At 41.9% G+C, this 27,517-nt stretch overlaps 1 protein-coding gene across 1 annotated transcript; it reads right to left on the bottom strand.

Moving 5' to 3' along the window:
* Positions 1 to 204: 204 nt before the first annotated feature.
* Positions 205 to 26,195, bottom strand: MOV10 (Mov10 RNA helicase). The gene is made up of 22 exons (XM_069945259.1): positions 25,923 to 26,195; positions 19,781 to 19,874; positions 18,652 to 18,788; positions 18,317 to 18,555; positions 17,200 to 17,449; positions 16,620 to 16,757; positions 15,849 to 16,011; positions 15,372 to 15,526; positions 14,789 to 14,965; positions 14,248 to 14,395; positions 12,940 to 13,101; positions 10,114 to 10,217; positions 8,393 to 8,490; positions 8,107 to 8,208; positions 7,767 to 7,869; positions 6,616 to 6,733; positions 6,273 to 6,464; positions 5,487 to 5,552; positions 4,263 to 4,388; positions 3,479 to 3,567; positions 3,055 to 3,179; positions 205 to 1,363 (listed from the first exon to the last, which is right to left on the bottom strand). Exons 1-22 carry the CDS (start codon positions 26,054 to 26,056, stop codon positions 1,299 to 1,301), a joined length of 2,985 nt encoding a protein of 994 aa, XP_069801360.1. The 5' UTR covers positions 26,057 to 26,195; the 3' UTR covers positions 205 to 1,298.
* Positions 26,196 to 27,517: the final 1,322 nt, after the last annotated feature.

The raw sequence follows: 27,517 nt of genomic DNA, 5'->3' as shown, positions 1-27,517 counted from the left end.
ATATATATATATATATATATATATATATATATATATATATATATATATATATATATATATAATTTTTATTTTTTTATTAGGATCTGATCCTAATTCTTGGATTTAAATTTGGTTTCCACTCAGATTCTGACCATCTTGATGCAAAAAGTTGCGCGAGTTGGTTTGAGTTGCATAAGTTATAAATCCACACACATAAGTCATAACTAAAACATTATAAACTTTTATTTTATATTACAAAAAATAGAAATCCAAATCTTCAAAATTTCAACATAGAAAGTAGACATACAGCACACATCATCTGTCAGTAAGGAACAACCGAGGTAATCTGAATTAATGCATCCTATGTGTTCCAGTGTCTGTTTATGTAGAGGTGGATTGTAAAAAAGTGTCATCTGTAAGTCATCTGTAGGCAAAGTTACAACATCTAGTTCCACACCCATTGTTTCCCCAACACCAAAGTGATTATTGTGACCAATCCCATTCTGGGACATGGTGTGACGAGTGGAAAAGAAAAATGTGAAACAAGAAAAAAAAAACAACTTAAATTTGATCAGTCTGTAGCCTATGTGTCATGCCGCTTATTAGCAATGAAATATTGTGTTTTGTGTTTAATTTTAGTTTAAATTGTGGAAAAAAAAAAAAAAAATGATGTAGTAATACCCCCCCCCCCCATTTATAATGACTTTTGGTCCCCACAAGCTGTAGTGGAAATCTCTATATGTGCTGGGTGTTCCCTCTAAATGCAGTGAAACAGTGTATAGCACCTCAAGCGAAAATCATGGTCATTAATAAATTACATAAATATTAAGTAACATTTGTATAAAGATAACATGGGCTCAAACTGCAAACTTTGTGGAATCCGATACAAGTGACTTGTATTACCAGGATGTGTGAAGAGGCTCCATAGCAGAGGTGTACGGAGCCTTATTTTAGGAAAGCTTGGCGACAACCTGTATGACCACCGGTTACAGCCCCCACAGGTAATCTAGCTTTCCTTAACCAGGAGACAGTAAACCTATAGCCATTAACAGAGAGCAAAGACAATGTTACACAACTATCCAGAAGTGGAAGAGTCTGAGAAGTATGGTTGATATCACCTGAGAATTATTATTGATCATGGAAGTGAAAGTGACAAATGAACAGAATTTAACAACCTGGTAAAGAGGACGTTTTACATGGAAATACTCTTGAATTAGGAGAAAAGCCATGTAAAAATTAATGTAGAAATATTCAATGTTCGGAAAGCAAAAAGTAGTAATGTACAAAGATCTTCGGAGAGCATCATCAGCGAGGACAAGTTAATGTTCATGTCTCCATGCTGGCTCCCCCTGCTGCTGCACCGCGCTCTCTCCACTCTGCTCACCTATGAAGTAATGGAACACATAATAGTTATGTCATATAGTGGCACCTATAGTTATAACAGGAGGTTTATTAGAGCCAAACTTAAGAAATATAAAAAGGTGAAGTGGACTCGAGCAAAGTCGCCCTGGTGTAAATGTCATTCTCTCCTCTGGAAACTAAAGCCAGGGACTCCCGGACAACGTCTTCCATTATTTTTCCTTTCCTTATCCATTTGGCCCAGACCACCATTGAAGCTCATTCTTACCAAGTCTCAGCTACTACAACATGCCATGCTGCCTACATACACTACTGCAACACATGGTTTTTACTGAATTGAGGACTGCCACATGCTGTGCCCTCATGTGAATAAGATCGTGCCACTGTGCCCCCCACTCAAACAATGATGCCACTGCCCACCTAATAAATGGTTTCCCTGCTCCCTATTGTACTGTATCACTGCCTCCACAAATGCACTGTGCCACTGTCTCTTGACACTCACCTATCTTAGGTCTCAAACCGTTTTTAAACCCCACCCAAACTGGAGACAATAGTTGTGCCGTTTCTGGAAGAAAGCATCCATGGTTTTTCTGAGCCTGTGTAGTGTCCCACTACGGGATTTCCTATACACCCAGGTTAAAGCAGTTCTTTCAGGTGTCACAGCTGATGTAGATTGCTGTGCGCTACTCCAACCACTAGGTGTCACACTCCCCCAGGACACAGCTGCAGTCCAGAAGGAAGGTTTAGCTTCACACACTACTTCCCAAGTTCAGTTCAGTTGTGGGTTAGCTGAGGAAGAAACCAAACCTACTCTTCAGTGCCACAGACAACAGCAGTGATGCACTGCTAGACCTGACTTCAGGGTAACCGAGTGTCAGGAGTAACGTCTTGCTTACAACGTGGATCATAACTTCAGGACAGTCACCCCCCCCCCCCTCAAGGAGGAGACACAGAAGGGACTACACCGCATTAGAGCACAGTGCAAGTTAGCCGCTCTCTAATGACTTTGCTCGACTAAGTAGAAAGGAAACTACTAGTTAGCTTCAGAGACAAAGGCCTGGGACTCTTGCTACCTTTCAGGGCGGTCACCGATACTGGGAGGCAGAAGGCAGTCACATAAGATAACTAGGACTTATCTATACGCAAGTATGGGGATTCTTTCAAGATTTCACTTCACACACATCCCAGCAGATTACCGACACAAATTAGGCAAGGGATTCCTATCCGGCTCCAGCACCTGGATAACCCTTTTAATTCATGCTCAAAGCGTACAGATGACATCCAGAATCCCCAGCACACCCTGGTCCCAACTCTCCGCTATGTACTTCAGTCGAGTCACCATTTCACGTTGTTGGCCATCTAGCGATGCAACAATAGGTGTGAAGTATGAGTGACCTAGTGCTAGAGTATAGGCAAAATGTAGTAGCATAGGGGCCTGTGGGCCGACCTGGCTAAGAGGGCACTGCTGATGCCGCCTGCTCTGAGTAACAGCAGAGAGGGAGTTCTGCATCAGTTGTAGGGTCCTTAATGAACAGATAGCCATGGTAAGTGTTAAATGCAATTCTGTAAAAGCACATTTAACCCAAAAATATCCACTACAGCTAAAGAAATACATTCTGCTAACTGTTCCGCTAACTGTTCCCAGTTATCCAGAATACAGTTTGCATTTATTGTAAGGAGAAGACTATACATCTATCCTTGGTATTCTTTACTTACAAGGTTGTGGCTCATTAACATTCAAGTTTCCAAATAGCTCTGTAAGTTCAGTTTCGTCCAGATCTTCAAGGTAGTCTGTTTGAAATCCAGAAAACCCACCTTTCTCCGTGCAAAATCTTACAAACCTAATGACAGATGAAGATGTAGGTCAGTCATACAAGAACCCCCAACCGATCAAAGACATGTGTTCACTGGGAAATATGTAGCCATTCAACTCGTGAAGGGTCAGCGTCGGCCAACATGATCGATCATTGGACCATTTACGTAGCTCTATGTACAACCTTGTTGGCCATGCATCCCGTTTACACAAGTATATTTGCGGCCTACTAAAACCATACACATTACATTGGTGAGCTTGGAAAAACACAGCACTCTCTAATTCTAAATGCAGGTCTTCTAGAAGAGCATCATCAATAGTACTTACCGAGACCAGTTTGGATCCTTCCGTAAGATGATGGCGTTGCCGACCATGATTAATAGGGATTTTGCCCTTGTAATGGAGACGTTAAACCTCTAAAAAGGCAGATTGAACAGTTATAATTAGAACTCTTTAATAAAAGGAATTGTGCATATAACAGAAAACCCCCTTGTGCCTTCCCATCACATCATCCATCATGTGGTGCATTAAATGTTTACTCTCTCATTATAGAAAGTTACAGGAATTTAAAGTAACTCATAACAAACAACTCTGCATAAGTCAATAGTACAAGCGAACAGGTCAAGGTTCACTTTACAACAGGAACTCTCTCCTCAGTTACATTCTGGTTTATATTTGCAGACCAGTATTCTTGCTTCCAGAATAGTTAGAGGGCACTGTATTATAGCGGTTCTGGAAAAAAAGGATATGCAAAATAGCTCTCACACCTCTTGAGCAAAGAGATTTTCCTTCAAGTCAAGTCTCGCTCAGTCAAGGAGCCTTAGAACATTGACTAAAGATTTCATGCCAAGCCAAACAATCTCTCCAAAAGGAAAGATTTCCCATCTGCACACAGCTGTTTCGGGGTTGTTGCCCCTCATCAGTGCAGAGCAGGGTGTTGGCTGGCTAGTGAGAGGTCTATCGACGTGGGACTCTCCTTAAGGAGAGCTCGTCATCAAGACGTGTGGAGACTTACAGAACACTGCTGCTGGTTCTGGTAAACACCTTTAAAACAGGATGAGAATATGTAGTTACGCCTTGCACAAGTGCTTGTACATTTCTTCTTACTTACCTTAGGATTTTTTAGAAAACCAAGACTAAATTCTTCGTCAAATTTGACATAATCCATAGAACTGCGGACTGTGGACATAAGGATGACTTTCCGTTCCTGGCCTTGGAACTCTTCCACAGAGCCAATCTGTAACACCACAACATCATCATCATCATTTTCAGCATTAAGTAAATTCTACTATTTATATACTGATCTCTATGTATCAAAAAAAACAAACAAAAAAAAAAAAAAAAAACACACACCACACCACACAGGATCTATGATTTATTGTGCTTTTATTTCATGGGACTTCTTTAAAGTGACACTGTCACCCCCTATTTGCCTTTTGACTACTCTCCACAGGTGTAAAAAGGGTAAATGTTACAGCTTTCATTACTTATTTTATATTATACCTCATGGTGCTTGTGCTGGTAAAAAGTCATTTTTATCACCTGTGGATTGGTATATGTGGGCGGGGCCTCATGACCGATGTGCCACATCGCTCCGCCCCAACCGTGACGTCATTGCCACATAGGCCCTGCCCCCTCAGCAGCCATTGGAAGGGCCAGCTTAAAGCTCTAGGCCCCACCCACCTAGATTGCCCCACACCAATGGCTGCCTAGGGGACGGGGCCAATGCAGCGATGACGTCATTGGATGAGGCGGGGCTAAGTGGCGCTAGGGGCGGAGCGATGTGGCACATAGGCCCGAGGCCCCGCCCACATACCAATCAACAGGTGATAAAAAAACGACTTTTTGCCAGAACAAGCACCATGAGGTGGGATATAAAATAAGTAATGAAAGCTGTAACATTTACCCATTACACCTGTGGAGAGCAGTCAAAATGCAAATAGGGGGTGACCGTGTCACTTTAAGTAACCTTTATCTATTCATTAAGCTATTGTGTATGGGCTTGCCGCAATCCTACAAATCACCATAAAACCGTATGCAACATCTTATGAACTATATGGCCATTAGACGTTACCCTCTGCAGTGGCCTTTATTGAAGAACTTTGGTTATTAAACCAAGAAATGACATGCCAAGAGTGTTTGTGTTGAATTGCTGCCATGAGGACCCAAAACAGGGCCCCATGACAAAGCTTCTGGAGTGCAGATCTAAAGCAGCATCCGTGTGCGATATGCCTGGACATTGTATCAGTGTAATATTAGTCTTAGATACCAGTGTATTGTTAGTGTGTGATTCCATTTTGCACTTTGTTTGTGGAAAGGTGTATATAAAAACTACCTTAAGATCTTTAATGTCAGTCACAGCTTTAAATTGAATATTAATGGCTTTTCGAATTTTTTCCACCTAAAAAGACAAAAACAAATCACATAATACATAACCCAGATTCTGCACGGACGTCAATGCACCAGTGTGCTGTAATGCTCGTCCTAGCTCCAGTATGGTCTTCATGGAATAGTACATAATATACAGACGATGTCCTAAAAAACAACTTTTAAACTTGCGGCCCTGTGTCAAATTGACGTGGCCTAGAGTACCTGTGCCCTAGGGCTGCACCGCCTCTCCGTCCCTCCTCCCCACCATTAGGAATGCCCCTGGGCGGGTTTTTTTTCCATTCATAACTTGTCTGAACACTGCACATGTGCTGGATTGTTAAGGCTCATGTGCAGTGTTAAGATAAGTAACAATTGGGAAAAATCCAGCCTGGGACATTCCTAATCATGAAATAGGTGAGGAGGAGGCACAGAGAGGCGGTGCAAGTCTAATGCACAGACACTCTAGGCCACGCCAATTTGACAAAGGGCTGCAAGTTTAAAAGTTGTTTTTTAGGACAATAACTTCATCACCTGCTGAACGGACCCCAGGACAGATCTTGGATTAAGAGCAGCTATAAGAAGGTACAAGCTGTTTGTGAGGGGCAGATTGTGAGTACAGAGTCACTTTAAATGTGCAGCCAGGGGGAGTGGGAGACTCCGAACGTGTAGATAGGGGATAAGCGTTTTGTCAGGAAACCCCCTTTAAACCACGCATATAATAAAACAAATGTACTGTTTATGTAAAACGCACCTGCTTTCTGTAAGGAGCAATAATGCCAATTTCTTTGGGAGAAATTTTGGCTATTCCTTTCTTTCCTTGCGTCTCCAGCAAACTCTGCAGATAAGTTATCAGCACTTGTATCTCTTGTACATTGAAGAAGGATGGGCTGTTCCCTTCTCGTTCATCTTTTCCCAGCACATTATGGAATATAATTGGGAAGTTCTGCAACAAAAGCAAATGAAATAAATAAGCTTAAACGTGAAGTAGTTAGTCAGTAACCTACATTAGTGGCACCTAGAACAAGTCTATTACAAAACCATGCATAATTTACATGGTACTGATAGGGAATCCAGCCGTCATAGAACAAACTCACCTTTTTCGGCAGCTTATCCCAATTGCAGTAAGCATGTGTGACCATTTCATCAGCTTTGGCCTGCAGCTCATTGTCATAGAAGAGTTCATTTGGAACAAGCAGAATGTCCGGATGGGACCTATGTACAAACAGAATTTTTCAATAACAGAAGTTATACATGCAAAGAGTTAACAGTCACTTAACCCTTAGCAGTGTCGAGACATTGCGGCTACGTTTAGGTTTGGAACGGTCGGTATAACAGGAGATTGGGAAGAGTTATACTGGATCTCCCTCCGTTACTACGTGTAGAACGGGGTCACCGGGTCGGCATGAATTAGCCCCCTAGATGCAGTTTTCAAATCAAAATGGGCTTTAAAAGGAAAAGTCAGGCGAAAATTTTTATTAAAGTATTGTATTTCCCCCCCAAAAGTTATACAAATCACCAATATATTACGGGAAGTGCTCATAAAGTGCTTTTTTCCCTGCACTTACTACTGCATCAAGGCTTCACTTCCTGGATAACATGGTGATGTCACTTCCTGGATAACATGGTGATGTCACTTCCTGGATAACATGGTGATGTCACTTCCTGGATAACATGGTGATGTCACTTCTGGATAACATGGTGCAGGGAAAAAAAGCACTTTTATAAACATTTCCCGTAATAAGTGTATATTGGTGATTTGTTTAACTTTTGGGGGGGCAATACAATACTTTAATAAAAATTTTCGCCGGACTTCTCCTTTAAATCCGGTATCTGGTGGTCTAGTGGTGTCTGGTGGCTTCCAGATGTATGATCCTGTCCTGATATTGCCTTGCTTTGGCTGCAAGCCGCACACGTCTGCATGTGGGCTTTGCAGCGCAATCACTGATAAGACTCTGCAGGAGGAAGACTCAGTCATTGCCGAAAACACGGATCATAGCTTTCTTATCAGAGTGCAAGGATAGTTAGAAACTGTGGTGGACAGGTGAGCAGGGAGAAGGAGGAGTGGTCATCATGAAACTGGCAAAAAAAAAAAACATGTGAGCAGGTGAACGGTAGGGTGGGTAGAGACAGTGGGCAGGAAGGCAGGCACAATGCTCCAGATACTGTACAGAAAGCTTGCAACTTTAAATATGTACAAGAAAACACACACACACACACACACCAACCTGTAAAAGCTGTTACTGACCTGTAATTGAGCAGCAACTTTGTGACAAACTGTGGATTGTAAGATCCATTGGATTTTCCATATAGTGGATTTTGGGTCATCAGCCTTTCAAGCAATGACATGGCTGCATAATAAAATGTGAAACTGCACTATAATAAAAATCAATCATAGGGACTCAACAGCTAAAGTTGCTTTCTAGGCTAAGGGTGCACAGTGATTCCTGGTAGCCACTGCCTATGGCAATACTCCCATCACTCATACAAGTGAATGAGTGCCACTTGTGGGTCACAAAGCAACCAGGAATTGCTGTGTCACCCTATTCTACCCCTAAGCCTTGTCTAATGAAACGAGAGTCACTTACCTAATCCATTGTCAATGGCAAACGGAGACCTTAACACTGGGCCTAGCTGCTGTGGATCACCAGCCAGAACCAACTGGCCTCCATTCTTTACATCCAGAATACCTAAAAAGAAAGAAAACAGCGTAACACTTTAAACTCCAATAGTTCTAATGTGTTCCTTAGCATGTGACTCTAGAACCAAAGCTCTCCTACAGGGCCATAGCTCTGTTTTCTGAAGCAGTCATTGTTTAGATTGAAATGCTATGTATACTGCTTTGAAATGGTTAACCGATTAGTATAACAATACCTGCAATAGCGGTTACACACTCCGGCTCCACTGCATGCCCGGACTCATCAATAAACACATGGGTAAAGTGGCCAGCTGGGAAATTAGCAGATACAAGCCTGGAACAAACAAGATGGCAATATAAGGGCAAACCGCTGTTATTCAAAGGGCTTCTTCTCCTTGTAAAAAGAATCCCTCCAAGATAAGCAAAGTGCAGAGAGTCTCCATTATCCTCACAGATCAGCTATAGGTGATAAAACCCATGCTGGATTTATTGAGAGACATGTGCCTCCTGGTAAATCCACTTGAGGGGGTTCATATTAGAGTGATATATGAAATGCTGCCCTTTATAAATCCCACCATTTCCCTAAATGAAATTGAAAATAAATAAATAAAAATAATGACATCTGCACATGATTTCTCTGATTCATTGCTTGTCTAAAAAATGCTGTGCAGTGTTTAGACAAGGGATGAATAGGAGAAATCCTGCCTGGGGGTGTTCCTAATGATGAGGAACAAAGGAGCGGGTGTCGCAGACCTGGGGCACAGACACCTTGACAAACGCACCAGGTGCATTTTAAAAGACATGGCTGGGAAGGACGGTACCAGCGGTTGGGGGGGGCGGTTCGTAGCTGCATTACTGCTTTAAGCCAGCTCTCCATCAATTCTTTCATGTCATTCTATCAGACTTCAGGATCCTATTCCTTAAACATTTCATAAGGAGCCACCAACAGGGGCAGAAACAATAATGCAATTCAGCCTGGGCTAGACACATACTTACTGCACTATAGAGAAGATATAACCAGCTTCTTAAGCAACTGTTCTACATCACAGGTAACTTGCATGTGACTTTTCCCATGTCTGTCTAATGACATATTTGCCATGTACATTTATAGGAGATTACATTTATTCCCATAGTCATGAAGCAACAGTAGCTGTAAGAAACTAATGATAATAGGGTTTTCCCCCCTCTAAGGGTAATTTGCAGAATTTGATGTATAAAATGGAGAACAGATACTAAACTAATGAATTTGCAAAATTTTCAAACCCGGGTTTACACATACTGTGTCTTGGTCCCATTCCTGGTTTTTCCTAATACTGACCAAAAACTATATTTCCATTATGGCTTGTCTCTGTACTGGCTAAAAATACCGGCCAAAATGCTACATGTCAACCCAGTCTAAGGGCCCTATTCCACGGGACGATTATTGTTCGTGTAATAGCAGGCAAATTATATATATATATATATATATATATATATATATATATATATATATATATATATATATATATATATATATATACATACATACATACATACACACCTTGGTGTAATAGTACCCTAAGAGAAACCATTTCTATATCACTTTTCAGGGCACATAGACTTTGCTTTGACTCCCTGCAATAGAGAAGGCTGAACAAGCGGCAGCTCACACTAACCCTGCTGTCTATGCCTTAAATACAGGAGATCACAGGTGTCAAACTCAGGCCCTCCAGCTAAGGCTTTGGCTTTCCAGGCATGATGGGAATTTTAGCTTTGCAACAGCTGGGGGGCCGCAGTTTGACATCCCTGCAGGTAGATGGTCAGTCATTTCACTTGCCATCACGTACATTGCGTTTCCTCCTCAAAGGCTGCAGCTTCACATGTCAAAATAGTCAATCGTAGACTCAATTTGTTTAGAGTTGCTTTCAAGTTGTGAAATATTGTTAATAGAGGAATTCTGGTAAACCAATTCCCATACCTTCCAGCCGTAACCAGAGTTGTGATGATAACCTTGTATTCCATGAGCTTCTCTTTTTTAGGATATTCATAGGACGCGGTTCTATCATCCCAGTTGCAGCAAGGCTGTAAATGCAATAAAACAGGATATGATGTATGAAGAAGATGCTTTATCAATAGGGGCACGTGTGTAAACATGCCACGTGAAAAAACAAAGTGGAAAAAGAGTAGTGGGCAACATCTGGGATGTGCAGAATTGCAGGATTCTATGGGCGCAGTGCCCGTGTGTTGAGGACTATTAAAGTTAGCTAGACGATTCTTATTACACATGTGCAGAGTTTGTGGCACACCAATATGGTTAGTAAATCTATTAGTATAGCAGCATGGTGAAGTAAAATGCCACTTCTAATAAAAAGACTGGTAACCTATGATGCACTTGTAAATACATAAGCTGTGTATGTATGGATACCAAGGGGGAAGAGGTTTATTCCTTTGCTGAAAAGACAAGAAATTAGGTATAGGTTACAGTTTAGCAAAAAGTGTACATAGATAGAACACTTAGGGCCCTATTCCACGGGACGGATAAACAATCTCAAATGACCGCTATTGCAAACAACCTGAAATCGTTCACCCAATTACACGGAAAGATTATCATTACATATGATCGTTCTTGCGGTCGTCTTGTCGCTATTGCGTTTGTCGCTACTGCGAATGACATCTTATTCAATGCGAACGAGCAACAGTAAAAATAGGTCTTAAGTGTCACGGTCGTGAAAATTATTTTGCAGATATCAGTAGTCCAGGCAATTTTAAAGGACAAGTGCCATGAAAATTTTTTATTCAGTAATAAAAGCACATTGCAAAGTTATATAACTCTGCAATGTACTTCTATTACCGATTAGCAAGCATTACAGGTTTATGACACATACTCACCCCCACCAGGAAGTATCAAGCCTTTGCAAATGCGTCTGTGGCGTCGTCACCATCTAGCCCGGGATCCTCCTTTGGGTGACGACGACGTCACTGTGCCGAATCCGCCCTCTGTGCTGTCCTTCATCTCCTCTGACCGACCCCCTGCTCCACGTCAGACGATGACGTCACCGGCGCATTCCGATTGGCTGTTACAGAGTATGGCCATCCTTTTTGTCCAATTGAAACTGCCCGGGCGAGCATGCTCAGAAGCATCAGACAGTTTTTTATGGACAGAGTACATTCACTACTTCTGCGCTTGCGCAAATAGCGCAGAAGCAGCCAATCGGCGCACATCTTTATTCTATAAGGTGAAGTGGAATGTGCAGGCCAGGGAATAAAGATGGTTCCGGCGTGTTGAAAGTGCTGCTCCCACTATGCAGTGTTGAAAACAGATTGCACAGTGAGAGCATGCTCAGTAAGGACTCTGGTGTGCATTACTATAGTTGGTCTTAGGGGAGTTTTCTAGGGGCGGGCATCAGGGGGAGGAATACCAGATGAGGGGGAGGAATAATAGCTCAAGGGGCGTATGTTTACAGCCAATAGGATGATGATGATTTAACCGCAGTGCATTATGGGACGCGTCGCGTGACGTCATCACGCGGTGCGCTCCCGAATCCAGGAAGTGAGTTAATTTTGAACCGGAGCCCGGGATGCTGACGGGGACCCTGAAAGTCGCGCATTCGGGCGCAAATAGTGTCAGGTAGGACAGAAAGTATACTGCAACTATTGTTTATTTTTTAAAATGAGGATCGTGGCACTTGTCCTTTAAGAAACTTTGTCATTGGGCTTATTAGCCGAAAAATAAATTTTTCTCATGAAAAAGCAGTTTGAAGCTCTCGCCCCGTCTTCATTGTTCTCTTATGGAGAGAGCTAAATAAAAGACCAAAACAGGACAACAAAGAGTTTATCTACAAATACCTCACCCTTTATCTCCTCTGACAGTCACCACTGACCTCTCTGAGCTCTGATTACAGCTGTCACCCAGCTCCATGCCTGTAATCCTCTGTTATCTGCTTTCTGCTGTTGGCTAACTCCCTCCTCCCTCCCCTAGAGCAGACAGAGTGCGACTCATGCAACAAGTCAATTTCCTGATTTTTTGCAGTGGATGGAAAAGAGGAAGGAGGGGGGGACCTGGGAAAAGGCTTTTTAAATGCAGATAATGGCATATTTGGCTAATAAACCCAATTACAAAGTTTCTTAACATCGCCTGGGCTATTGATTTCTGCAAAAAAAATAAAATAAAATTTGACAGTGACTCTAACGGTTAAACGACGAACGAGAACGAAATCGTTGATCGCTTAACTGCTATTCAACCGAACGATCATCGCTTCGTTTTGAACGATTTAACAATTATCCGAATGATAATCGTCCCGTGGAATAGGGCCCTTAAAGTGACTGTCACCTCCAAAACACCTGCTAAAATAAGTGATCAGTAGATTATACATTGGTGGAGTATACAAAGCTGATTCTATATCTGCAATGTTTATCTTTCTATGTTCTTGCATTCCTTTGCTATAAGCCACAAATGGAGTCTAAGTCGTCCTCTCCAATATATTCCTGAGCTAAAGCCCCTATTATACGGGGCGATATTCAGGAGCAAACCAGCGCTGTCATTGCTCGTTTGCTCCTTGTTCCCCACTTGCTGCTGCCGCTATTACACATGAGAGCCAGGGGGCGGGGCGCCCGGGTGATCGCTAGATCGTCCAGGCAGCACATAAAGAATAGTGGCAGTCTGCTGCCACCGCTCCTATTCCTTGGGGCGACAGCAGCAGATCGCTGTTATCCTGGTCGTTTGTCTTTCAACATGTTGACAGACAAACAACAGCAACGACCTAGATTAAAACACATTATCAGAATCACTACAAATGAAACCTACCTTGATAACTTCTGGGACAAAACGGAAATCCCTGCTGGTGGCCATTATCCTGTAGATATCCTTCTTATCCACATGCTTCATCAGGCGCTCACACAGTAGATCCGATGCACTGTTTGATGGTGCACAGGCTAGAACATGGCAATGTGGGATGTGCTTTACTACCTGTAAAAATTAAATATTACAGGGCAAGTAAAGTGAGAATGTGAAAAAGAATCTGCTGTGAAATCAACAGATAAATCACTGGCATACATACATGGATACTTAATGGCCAAAAGCATGGGCACACCTGACACCATGCCTACAAGTTTGCAGCATATCATTCAGAAACCCTGGTTATTAGTGTGACATTGATCATCTTTATAATATTTGGTAAAGACAGAAGAGGTTCTAGGTTTTAAGAAATTAGATTATAATGTGGTTGTTTAAGCATGGAATCCAATTTCATAAAACTCACAATGCACAATTCCGGCGAGTTCTCCTGGAACTCTTAGTGAGGGATGCAGCAGAAGATGGCACATTTTATGCACCACATTATATAGTACTCAGGAGCCCTACCACTCAGCCATTGTTACTACTTCACACAATTTTTTTTTTTTAACACATTTTCACTGACTGGCAGCAGTAAGGGGAGATAAGGCCCCTCTGTTGCCACCAGTGGCCATGTCAGGAACTGCAGGGCTTCAGAAATCCTGGTCCGACACAGATATGCACGATACAAAGCCTCCCCCAAGGTCTATTCTAATGCAGATTAGCATTATAATAGACATTACAACTGGGGAAGCAACCTGTGATTGGAGCGCTGCAGTCACTGCACACTGAAGCAGAGTACAGAGGGATAACTGTCAATCACAGGCATCAAATATGCTGAGAAAAAATTATATAATATATATATTATATATATATATATAAAAATTTCTGCAGCATATTTGATGCCTGTGATTGAAAGTTATCCCTGCGCACTCTGCTTCTATATATATAGAAGATGGAGACCGCACTTCCAAAAAGAATTCACACTTAATTCACACCAGATGCAACGTTTCGGCTCAATGTGTAGCCTTTCTCACTGCTTGAGAAAGGCTACACATTGAGCCGAAATGTTGCATCTGGTTTGAATAAAGTGTGAATTCTTTTTGGAAGTGCGGTCTCCATCTTCTCTTTGGATATTCTATACGAATCTGGGTCCGGTTTGGTGAGACGTGCACCCGCACATTGTATTTTTTTTTCTAGTGCTGCTGAACATATATATATATATATATATATATATATATATATATATATATATATTTAAAACACACTCAGTAAACCTACCTGCTTGATGGCTTCAACCAAAGTGACGGTTTTCCCAGTGCCTGGTGGGCCAAATATGAGGTAGGGGGCTGGTCTTGACATCCCACTTACAATCTGCTTTACGGCCATGAACTGTTCTTGGTTATTCTCTAGTTTTTGGTCATACAGTCTAAGAAAGAAAAAGTAAAGCATGTATATGTACACACACAACACATTTATGACATAAGTCATTTCAACATATACCAGGCTCTCAATAAAATGACTTGATCTTGCAAAATGTTAAATTATCAAAGTACACCAGTCGTTTCAGATGACTTTTCTGGTTAAACTGTCTCATGTGTGTACATGAAGAGCAGCACTATATCTGGCCATTAATCCTGTACATACAACACCTCGAAAACAGCTGTATGTGAATGAATACCTGGCCTTGGTTTTTCCCTGGTCATTACAATGACTTATAGGACCACTTAATATGGTGGTTTGGTAGTTTCCCTACAGGAGCCGCCCCTTGGCTGGGCCCTTCCTGGAGGGATATCTGGCTAGTCCAGCACATGAAGCTTACCTCAGCCCATCTGTATTCAGTATGGGTTGTTGGTGGTTAGATCCAGTGGGGAACAGACATTGTTGCAGGCCTCTCTCTACTGCGAGATCAACTGCCCTGTGTTGAACCTTTAGCGGCATGCGGTTAAAAGTAAACGTCACATCAAACTGCATTCCGGGGAGAAATTTCCCCGTAAGACTGAAAGGAAAAACGCACCATACAGACAAGTCATCAGTAATATTCAACATGGGATAGATCAGATTCACACAGCATTCATTTACATATACGTACCATAGATGTTTGTACAATAAAAGAATGCACCAACTCTGTTTTGAGGCAAGTCTGATAGTTGTGGAGCATGCATGGCTTCATATGACATAGGGACAATAGCTTATATACAGTTACAAGAAACTAATCCAAACTACAATCCTTTCCCCTGTCGGAGAAGTCAGTGCTCCATCATACCCATTAGATGGGCAGCCAACTTTTAAGTTCTGCGTATGGACACTTTTACACCATATATTTTACATATTTGCTTCAAGTTTAAAGTTGTGCAAGATCATTTCTTTTACGTTCCAGTCAGGACTTTCACTATAGCACTTACTTTTGAGAAAATCCAAGTTTGACTTTCTCCAGCTCAACACCATGCACATAGCCCTTGTAGCAGATTTTGTTAGGCGATTCGGGCTCGTCAGACATGGTCACAAAAAGGTGATCTCCCCTTAATACTGATGGCCTGTTTTCAGCTACACCAGGAACCTACAGCAACACAAAATAGGGATCTGTTAGGGTCCTTTTACACAGAGATTTATCTGACAGCTTTTTTAGACTAAAGCCAGGAATGGGATTGAAAAAAAAGGAGAAATCTCAGTCTTTTCATGTGTATGGGGGTGATTGGAATTGGGATAGCTGTAAGTAGAGAACTAACAGACTGGAATTCTAGATTTTACAGTGGTAGCAGAAAATATTTTGGGGCTCAGCATTGTTGGGAGTACAAGAAAACCCCCGGAGGCGTATGATCCCCTCAGATTACTTTATACATTAAAAAAAAAAAAAATAAGATTAACAGAAGCTGACTTACATCAAGGATTAGGAGACGTTTGTCTCTTCTATCCCTTTCCATTGTTTGATGGTCTTTGTCATATTTCCGAATGTCAATTTCCATTTGTATTTCTTCTAAGTGTAGCAGCAAGTGAAATTTATGGCTATAGTTGGTAAACGTTATGGGCGAGGTCAGCAAGTTCCTGAAATTACAGAAGTACAATGCTTTTGTTTTACAGCTATACATATAGGACTGTGGAAATCAACAGGGGACAGGGTTTCCTAAAAGGGGGCTATGGTTTTACTGAAATATTTTTCTTGTGAAACAGCAATATTTGGGGGGGAGGAGAATCTAATTAGTGTTGAGCGGCCCTGTCAAACTATGCGGGTACAGCAATGTTTTCTCCAAACCCGAACTATCTGTGCTTGATTCCCTGCAGCTGCAGAAGTTGGAGAACTTTGACCAACTTGACAGGTCCACTCAACACTACTTACAATGGCTGAGGTTTTGTACCTCCAGTTGGTGAATGGTATACTGAAGGTGCACACTGGGGGTCATCCTATAGTCACCTACACTTTCATTTACCAACTGCAGTCAATTTTCTAGGTAAGAATTGAAAGTTAAAAAAAAAAGAAATTGAAACTACTCGAAGGTTGAGACTTTCTAATTCTAAAAATGCAAGTTATCTTTTTGCCATTGTCCCAGTTAGGAGATTGGAGGGGGCAGGTGATAGATGTTCTATGTAAAAGAAGGCGCATCTGATAATCTTAAAGTTTCACAAGCATTAAGAAAACCTGGCTCATACTGTACCATTCATTGGATGCAAATGACAGGGCTTTTGTCGGTCCTTTTCTTGAGAACTGTCCATTTCTTATGCCTTCTCTCAGGTATGAAGGTGGAGGAAAGTTACCAAGCGGAATCTTCTGTTCTAAAGAATAGGATACAGACCTGGGAGAAGATACATGCAATGTTTCCCTATTAGTTATGGTTACATACAAAGCCATTCTACTAGATATCTAAAGTTACTCAATGAGCATTTACTCAACTTTCTACACCCATCACCTTTAGGACCAGTTCACACTGAGGAAACACTGCGCAATTCCGCGGCGGAATCCCGCCGTGCTAAGTGTGCTGCTTGGAGTGAATGGGAGAGCGTGCGCCGGTCGCTGCCGCCGCTCTCCGCTCAAAGAACTAACATGTTCATTCTTTGAGCGGAGAGGAAGCGGACGAGCGAGGGCCCTCCCATTCGCTCAAAGCAGCACACTGAGCACGGCGGAATTCCGTGTTCCACCATGTTTCCTCAGTGTGAACTGGCCCATATACCAGGAGGATATCAAATAGCCAGTTAAAAAAAAAAAAAAAGTTTCAGAGAAATGAATGAAGGTCTGACCTGTCAGGCGGGATTCCATCATCATCAATTCTCGTGAAGGTCTTCAGGAGGTTTCTTTGATAGGGGACGTATCTGGATGTTGGGGCCAAGTCATCAGCTAATTTACTGTTACAAACCGCAGAGACGAACCTCCCAATAAAAAATTTTGGGCTGGATTCTGCGTTCTCTTGTGTGAATTCAAACACAATAGTTACAGGAAAATACCCATAATACGATGTGTAAGCGGTCACAGAAACGTCATATACATCTCCTAGGGTGGGGAAAAACAAAAACACCAAGAACATACAATTAAAAATATTTTTCCTAAAACAGGCAATTGTTTAAATCAGCTGGTTCTGCCCAATGAACCTGCTATGTCCCACAAACTCTTTTCCTTCTAACTTTATTGCTGTTAATTCTTTTTTTCTCCACATTGTGTAGATATTCCCTAATTGCCCGTATGCTAATTAGGGGCTTAGGAGCATTTGGGGTGTCACCCCTGAGCACCTGCTCATCCTGCCCAACCCCCCCTCCTCCTGTCCCACCCAGCCCCCCACCCTCTATGTATATTCTGATATGCACAGTGGCCTAAATTTACCATGCATGTGCAGGTATGGCATATAGAGGTATACTACAAGTCCATAGACTTGTGCGTTGTGTGAATTTACCAAAAAATTCTTAAGTCATTTAAGAGAGTGACTGACCAGTCCAGCTATTTAGGAATGGAAAGCTTATATACAAATCATATAGTAATCATATGTTGCCACTTTAAGCAAATCTACACCCCTTCCAACCACTGATACAGTTTTGTAGTCTTCATCAAGGCATGTCTGGTCCAGAGGTCTGGACTCATTGAGACAGGCAGATGTCAATGGGGCGGAGCCTAGAGCATCCGTGGCCTAAGCCTACAGCACCTCTCTGTCAATTTTTTTCTTCAGCACGCCCCTGGGCTGCATCTTCAGAATGCCAAAGGCGGTGGCTCTAGGCCCCGCGCTACCGGAATAAGTTGTTTTTAGCCTGAATATTGGCCCCAGAAGACAGAGAAACCCCAAGACCAGACATGATGAAGGCTACAAAATGGTACCAGCGGTTTGGGGGCACAGTCTGGCTGTACAGTTTCCCTCTAAGCTTTGCTTACCTGGATTCAATACTTTAGTATTTTTGGCAGATATATTTTGCTCATCCTGAAGTGAAAACATGCGCATCCTACGCAGAAATTTGTACTGGACAAAGGTCACGCTTTCATTGGAATTATTTGTAATAGAAACAGAGACCGTCTTTGGTTCATCCAGCGGCAGGGGAAATCTTATCCGACCATCTAAAAGATCATGACCTGATCTAATCTCAATTCCATTTTTATTCCGAATAAACTCTGGCCTGAAAATAAGGAAAATCTCTCACTATGAGATAGTCTTAGTCTTAGCATTCAGTCTTAGTATTCAAAAGTACACCGCTAGACAGCACATTACATACCGGTTTTGCCTCATCCACCGACTTATACTACGTGCCTGTGCTTTTGTGTAATTCTTCCCAGGCTGAATGGCAATTGGTTCCTGATCATGATTGATAGCTGCATACTGATCAGCCAGTCTCAATTTTCTCCTTACAACCTATACCAAAAATGGTGCAAATAAATAAATAAAATACTGCAAAATTCACTCACTAGTCAGTTTGTATAGGATATTGAAGGGGTACTGCAGAGTCAAAAAAAAAAAAAAAAACGACCTTTACAAAGTGATAATTTTAATAAAGAAATCACTTGCCATACAAAGGCTACCACACAAACACTACTTACAGCCATTTTTCCTAAGTGTATTGTATATTCTAATGAATAGGAGTATACAGTACATGGAAAGGGGGGGGGGGATTTCTCTGTTTCAGTGGTGCAGTGTCCCAGTCAGCACGTGATCAGAAAGAGTGTGGGAACCAGGGCTTGAGCAGCCCTGCAGTTTTCCACATGAATGGTGGTGGCTTCCCATACCAGACCCTGCTTGGGACTCCGCTTCCAACTGACTGTCAATCAAGCAGGGATAGGGATGAGAGGGCAGGAGAAATTCCATCTTGGAGTTAGGGGAAGCTGCACCAAAGTTTATGTATGAAGGAAGCCTTAGGGTATGTGCACACTACAGAATCCAAAGGGAACACCCATCTGGCAAACCATAGCATGAAGCCTATGGTAGACAGCAGAGATGCACACGGCCTCCGGAGTCCGCAAGTGGGTGCGAGCTGCAGAATCTGGGGCGGGTGTTCCATCAGGATTACGTACTGTGCACATACCCCAGCAATGCAAGGCTATGGCACTTCTGTACCACATTTGCTTTAAGAGCAGACTCCGAACTTGCCTAGTATCAGAGCTTCAAACTGCTTTACGATAAAAATGCATTTTTTAGCTAATAAACCCAATTACAAAGTTTCTTAAAATCACCTGTACTATTGATTTCTGCAAAAAGAAATTTAAACGACAGGTACACTAACATATCTCAGCCATTCCTTTAATCTGGAAAATGTAACGTTTAAAAATAAATAAATAAAAATCTTCAAGTTGGCTGTAACGTGTGAACAGAGCCCCAAGATCGAGAAGACCTGGTTGGAGAAAACATACCTGGCTCAGACGAACTGAGTCTCCTCTTACAAAAGCTTTTCCAGCTGCTTTAAGGCCATAGAGAGCGGAAGAAAAACTGGGTAGATCATCATGTCTAATAGGGGGGGGAAAAAAAGAAGAAATGTAACTAATAACTTATCATTTGTACAAAAGCTATTCAATTGCAACTGATCATATTAACAAGGAACCAATCATCAGGATTTTACTGATAAAGCTAGTTTAAGTGCCAATACTGTTTTTGACCATATCTTGTGTTTTTGGTAAAGTTAGATTCAGGAAATTAGTCATTTATTTCAGCAAGTGGGGTTTTTATATCCCCGCTATATAGGCATGGAGGCGGCGATTGGACCGTAAGGCTGCATTCACACGTTCAGTGTTTTTCCTGGTCCCCGATTGTGGTCTGCTAGCTACCTCCATGATCAGTGCGTATAGTCATCCGTTTTTTACAGATCTGTTTAAAGCATTTTAAATTACATCACTTCTGTGTTTTTTCACGGATGTCACATCAGTGAAAAAAAACAGATCTCAGATACCTATGGGGAATCTGTTCCGCTCTTCCGTTTTGAGTTATGACATTTTTAAACGGAACGGATTGGAGATCCGCAAAAACACTGAACATGTAAATAGCCCAATACAAAGCATTGTCCATACGCACGGACAACTTAACAACGTAAAGTTTTTGGGCTTTTCTTTTAACATGAGCAGCCAGTTTTTGTGCTTGTTTGCTTTTTAAATTATTTTTTGAATGAATTTTAAATGCTACTTAAGAAGTAAGTGTGAAGGAAGATGAAAACAGTTTGTATGATTCACAATGAAATCTTTGATCACCTACCCTTTTCTGTCTGCCGGGCAGATCCACCGCCTCTGTGAAGCAGAGTAATACATTGCACATGTCCACCCAACCAGGCTGATAGGATGGGTGTTGTCCTCCAGCTTCTTATCTATAAGGGCGTGTTTCCACATTATGCACCTTTTGAAGCCAAAGCCCGGAATGGTTTATAAGGTAGAAGAGGTCTCAGTCTTTTCTTTATACATGTCCTCTATTTAGGATCCATTTCTGGCTTCGGCTTCAAAAAGTGCATAAAAAAAAAACCTCAACATGAGAACACACCCTGCAAGTGACTCCCAGAGTGCACCTGGATTTGAAAACTATTGCCAATGATGCTATTATAGCAATGCAAAAAGTAGATCAGATTGTTACACCTACTTGACTTTTTAATGCAGTGGTTTTATGGTGTGCTTACAGAGAGATTTACCTGACAGATTTTTGAAGCCAAAGCCAGGACTGGATTAGAGAAGAGGAGAAATCCCAGTCTTTCCTTTATGACCTGTTCTCTGTTTATAGTCTGTTCCTGGCTTTGGCTTCAAAATTCTGTCAGATAAATCTCTCTGTCTAAACACCCCAAACTTAGGGTCCATTTACACAGAAAGATTATCTGTGAAAGACTTGAAGCCTTTGGGTATGTGCACACTACAGATAACCCGTTGTGCATTCCGCAGCTTGCAACCGCCAGTGGACTGTTGTGGGCGTGCGCGTCTCTGCCCGCGTCATAGACTCCATTCTATGCATGGGCGCATTCCGCCCTCCGTCCACAGAATTAACTTGATAATTTTTTTGGACAGATGAAAGAATCCGCCCGTGCATAGAATGGTGTCTATGACACGGGCGGAGACGCGCACGCCCGCCACAGTCCGCGAGCAGCGGTGAGCTGAGAATTCCGCAACGGAGTTTCCGTCAAAAGTTCTCAGTGTGCACATACTCTCATTCCTCGTCTATTGCTCAGTGGGCATGAGCCACAATTCCTCAAGAATTCCTCAGTGTGAACCTACCCTCAGACAAGGACTGCAATCAGTTTTCCTTTAAAGGGGAACTCCAGCGGGGGGGGGACTTTTTCGTTGGGACCAGCAGCGGGTCCAGCATCGCAGCGCTCTGGTCCCCGGCCACTTCCGGGTGTCCGATGCGGGCCCGAGACATGACGTCTCAGGTCCGCTCAGCCACTCAGTGAAGGAGGCGGGATCCGTTTCAAGTCCGATCAGATCCCGCCTCCTTCACCAAATGGCTGAGCGGACCTGAGACGTCACGTCTCGGGCCCGCGTCAGACACCTGGAAGTGGCCGGGAACCGGGCACCAGAGCGCCGCAATGCGGGACCTGCCGCTGGAACTGGGGAGGTGAGTGTGTCAAGGTGGTAGTCCTATTTTTACTCCACCTTGCTTCAATTAACTGTCTCTGTCCTGATTAATTCTAAGAAGTAGTACCGGGCCGCCCCCAGAACCCTGCATGAGAAGTAGCTCGATACAGATACTCTGGACACAAATTGTGGGTACTTCCTAGTTTAATAAGTTTCACATTCTTCTTACATGCAATAATAAAAGGTGTGGTTATTAAGTCACACGGATATATTTGACAAAACATGATTGGATACATTTGATCCCTAGCCATATTTGGTATATTATAAGTGCGCAATATATTGTTGCATAGCAATGTCTCATATGAACGACTTCCTGAATTTTAGCTTCTTCAGCAGGCCTTCAAACTTCCTTTGTCAACTACACAGGAAATGTAGGTTTATAGAGGAGGCATAATGTTGCATTAAGCTGTTTCAAACAAAAAGCATATCTGATATATTCATTAAGGATCATATATATAGTGATTATGGGATTATATAAAATCATGGCACATTGAAACGTTTTCATTTTAATCTATCCCCGTCTTTTCCCTCGGCCACCTCCTCCCCGGGCCCAGCGAAAAAGCGCCCCCCGCTGGAGTACCCCTTTAACCCCTCAGGGGGGTTTCAGAGAAGGAGTAGAAACCCCCCCCCCCCCAACACAGATGATGCATTGCATTTTTTTTTTTTTTTGCTCTGGTGTTTTTCCACTTAGTAGTGTTTTTCCTTTCTTGAAAAAGCCTAAAAAAGACGCTTATATAAATGTCTGCGGGTGTTTTTATGTTATTTTTCACTCACAGTCTTCCACACAAATTCTTGAATCATATGATCAAAGCATCACATGATTTCCAATGAGAAAATTTGCAAATGGGGGGGGGGACCTATAAAAACTGCATCAGGGGGATGCATTATGGAGAGAACAAAAAAGTGCAGCTTTTTAGGGGTTTTTTTGCCATGAAAAGGCAAAGATAGATTTTGATTGGGCAGCAGGCATGTCAAACGTTATTGATTATTGCGGGTCTCACTGATGAGACCAGCTGGGATGAGAAGATACAGCGAGGGAGAGAGAGCGGCAGCAGCAGCATGATCACCTCTGCAGTGGCCGTCAAATTAATTTTGTGTCGTTAATTTGTGGTCCTTATTGCGCTATTGCAATATTTTAAGTTGTTCACACATAGTTAAAAACACATTAAATTAACCATACTTTCACCATCTTTTGCAATAAAATTAATTTAAAAATAAATTTTAATAAAATTTTTTTTTTTTTTTAAAAAGACACACCCAAAAAGGCCATCATCCTATCTGTACTAGAATAATGTTCCAACATCCGTCATTGCAATGCCAAAACATGCTAAATAACGGCCATTGTTTAAAAATCGAAACAATGACCATTGAAAATCGGTGTGTGGATATAGCCTATGGCTGTTCACACATTGGTGGAGATTTATCAAACATGGTGTAAAGTGAAACTGGCTCAGTTGCCCCTAGCAACCAATCAGATTCCACCTTTCATTTTCCAAAGAGTCTGTGAGGAATGAAAGGTGGAATCTGATTGGTTGCTAGGGGCAACTGGGCCAGTTTCACTTTACACCATGTTTGATAAATCTCCCCTATTGTATTTTGGTGAGCATTTTAGGTAAGTATTTGTAGCCAAAATCAAAATCAGTGGAACTGACAAAGAAAAATTATACTAGAAATATTTGTACAGCTTCTGTTTTTTCAACCCAGTCCTGGTTTTTATTGAAAAAATACTGACCAAGACTGACGGAAATACTATGTGTGAGCCTATAGCTTCTAGCACAGTGATGACTAACCTTGACACACCAGCTGTTGCAAAACTACAGTTCCCATCACGCCTGAACAACCAAAGATATGGCTTTGGCTGCCTAGGTACGATGGGAATTGTAGTTTTGCAACAGCTGGTGTGTCAAGGTTAGCCATCACTGTGCTAGGGTGATAGACATAAAGTTACCCAATTTAATCTATTTAATATATTTAAATGCTTCAACCAGAGCCTACAAGATCCGCAGCAGATTTGATGGTGCAGATTTGACGCTGTGTTGAGTTATTTAAATGAAATCTGCAAAAACACCATAGGCCAGATGTTAGCTGGAGGTTAATGGATGTTTAAGATCTGCCTTACACGCGTGGGGGGAATTTATGAAGATCAACGTTCTTGTTCGCGTTCTCGTCTTAAATTAGGCCCCACTCACCTTATCCCTGCTCCATAGTCAAAAACCAGAAGCCAGGAAAAATTGCAAACACATGAAAAAAAAAAACACCATGCGCTGCAGTGGCGTTTTTTTCTGGAATTTAGAATAAGAACTTTTTTTTTACATATTGGTCCAGATTTATCAAGCGTCCGCAGTATTCAATCTCAGCTTGTGTTTAAAATATAAAAACTACACATATCAGGCAGCTTGATTTATTGTTCTCGTATCTGATGGTTTTTTTTTTAGCTTAAAGTGTCCCTATCGTCTGGTAAAACTTCTGACATATCAAACTTCAGACATTCAAAAGTTTTTATTGGTCTAGGTCTGAGTGTTCATGCCTGTACAGATCAGGAGAACGAACAGGAAGAGGACTGCAGCTGCAGCATGTCCTCGAACCGCGCTCAGTGTAAGGGTGGGTTCACACTATGGAACCAGAGCGGAGAATTTCCATCGGATTCCGTAGCTGGTACCCGTTCACGGCCGCGCGCCTTTCCGACGGCTCCATAGACACCATTCTATGGGCAGGCAGATTTCGCCGAAAGAATTGACACATCAATTTTTCGGCGGAATGCGGAATCTGCCCGTGCATAGAATGATCGGAATACGTCAGAAATTCTCCGCTCGGGTTCCGTAGTGTGAACCCACCCCAAGAAAGAAAGAATTGGGCTCCATAGACTTACATTATGAGCCTGACTCTTTCTTCTTCAGAGCAGGAGTGGACCATGCTGAAGTGCTGTCCTCTCCCCATTGGTTCTCCCGATCGGTACGGGTCTAAACACTCAGACCTGGACCGATCAAAACATTTGACATATCTCTATGACAAAAGTTTTTACAAATAACCGGAACACCTCAAGGGTGTAGATACGAGACTGCAGCAAATAAGTAATCACAGGCAAGATTTCACATGCCAAAAAAGATAATAATAATAATAATAATAATAATAATAATAAGAAGAAGAAGAAGAAGAAGAATACTAATAATACTAAAAAAAAAAAAAAAAAAAAAGAATACTAATAAATACAAAAAAAAGTCTCTATCACACACACTTTTTTAATAGCGTTTTTGTCCTGAAAAAAATTACATCTTTCATGCTAAATTTATTGCTATCCGACATCTCCTTCTGTAAATGGCCGCACAAATGATAAAAAGGTTGGCCGCACAATAAATTATGCCTTCTAAAGGCAATGAGCGCCCATCTCACTCATCTCATGTCATAGTATATATACCTCTATATATTATTATTTATATACTATATTATTAATATTATATATACCTCTATATATTATTATTTATATATTATATTATTAATATTATTTATTATTATATATACCTCTATATATTAACATGTCACATACGCAACATATATATATATATATATATATATATATATATATATATACACACACAGACACATATATACTAAATTTAAAACATGTATAACTAACACTAAATACATAAACCTCCGAGGTTACATCATCTACGGTGTACGCCAGTATATATATATATATATATATATATATATATATATATATATATATACATATACACTGCCTGGACATAAACTCCTAAATCAGCTATAATAATAATAATAATAATAATCTGAGTAATATGCCAGCTTTACCAATTTTGTTATTACCATTCCTAGTGAAGGAGAGCGAGTTTTCGGGAATGTTTTTAGTAACGCGCAAACATTACAAAGTTTTATAATATTACTTTATTTGCCAATGAAATAATAAAAAAAGAACAAAAATAATGCTACTTACTGTGTCTTGAATTCATTATACAGACACCTCAGTTCTCCTTTGCTGGTGACATTAATTTTCTCTGTTTCCACTAAATATTGCAGGAAGGCGTCTCCGGCGTCCCTCAGTTCCTTCATGCTGTGTTTAGGAGCCATTCTCCTGGGATTTAGAGGGGATCTGGAGAGACGTATAGAAATAAAGTGTCACTTATCCTTAGGGGTCAGAACAGATGACACCGCAGAGGTATAGTATACATAAAGCACTGGAGAGTTATAAATGGCTCCTCCTTTATATCCGTACAGAGTAGGTGTGGCAGAGGAGCGAGGAGGAAAGACGGTTTCGAGAGAGAGAAATGAAAGTGAAACCTAAGGCAGAGCAGATGACTGATGACTCACGCTGTACACTGCAATATGGTTATGTACAATATACGGCTCTGTCTCCCTATTGTTTTCTATTCACAGACCTGACACAAGGGGGGACATGGATATAATATTATTGTATATATTTTGTTTCTTTTTGTTCTCTGTGACTTAGTATTTTTGCTCAGTATTTTGCAACCAAAACCAGGAGTGGATTAGAAACACAGAAAGGCTCTGTTCACACTCTGTTGAAATTGAGTGGATGGCCGCCATATAACAGTAAATAATGTCCCTTATTTCAAAATAACGGCCGATGTTTTAAAACAACGGTAATTATTTGTCATTAACCCCTTAAGGACAGAGGCAATTTCGATTTTTGCGTTTTTTTTTTCCTCCTTGTGCTTAAAGGGAACCAATCACACACAAATTGGCCATAAAGATAAGGAAACGTGCTGGTACATCAGCCAGCACGCTTCCTAACCATCCCCCTGTCCCCTCCGTCCCATGAACATTCAGCCCGCAAAGTTAGTTTAATAGTGTCCCGCGCTGTATGCAAATTACCATCTAAGTAGTCAAGGTGGGCGGGCGGCTGGTCAAGTAGTCACGGTGGGCGGGGGCTTCGTCATGTAGTCAGAGGCTCCTGGGCCGCCTCCGGTGCTATAATCACGCCCCTCCGGGCGTGTTGTAAAGCGGCTCCTGGTGACGTCACTCGGGGGGGCCGGCATTGCATGTCGGCCACGCCGACGTCTTTACTAAGCTTGCGCAGTACAGTGGATGAAGCCGCTGCTGTACTACGCCGCGCAAGCAGCTTAGTAAAGATGTCGGCGTGGCCGACATGCAATGCCGGCCCCCCCGAGTGACGTCACCAGGAGCCGCTTTACAACACGCCCGGAGGGGCGTGATTATAGCACCGGAGGCGGCCCAGGAGCCTGTGACTACATGACGAAGCCCCCGCCCACCGTGACTACTTGACCAGCCGCCCGCCCACCTTGACTACTTAGATGGTAATTTGCATACAGCGCGGCACACTATTAAACTAACTTTGCGGGCTGAATGTTCATGGGACGGAGGGGACAGGGGGATGGTTAGGAAGCGTGCTGGCTGATGTACCAGCACGTTTCCTTATCTTTATGGCCAATTTGTGTGTGATTGGTTCCCTTTAAAAGGCCATAGCACTTACATTTTTCCACCTAGAGACCCACATGAGCCCTTATTTTTTGCATCTCTAATTGTACTTTGCAATGATAGGGTGAATTT

The sequence above is a fragment of the Dendropsophus ebraccatus genome, chromosome 11 (genome assembly GCF_027789765.1).
Source record: "Dendropsophus ebraccatus isolate aDenEbr1 chromosome 11, aDenEbr1.pat, whole genome shotgun sequence".
NCBI lineage: Eukaryota > Metazoa > Chordata > Amphibia > Anura > Hylidae > Dendropsophus > Dendropsophus ebraccatus.
The sequence above is the reverse complement of the archived record's forward strand: the minus strand, read 5'-3'. Positions and strand labels throughout refer to the sequence as shown.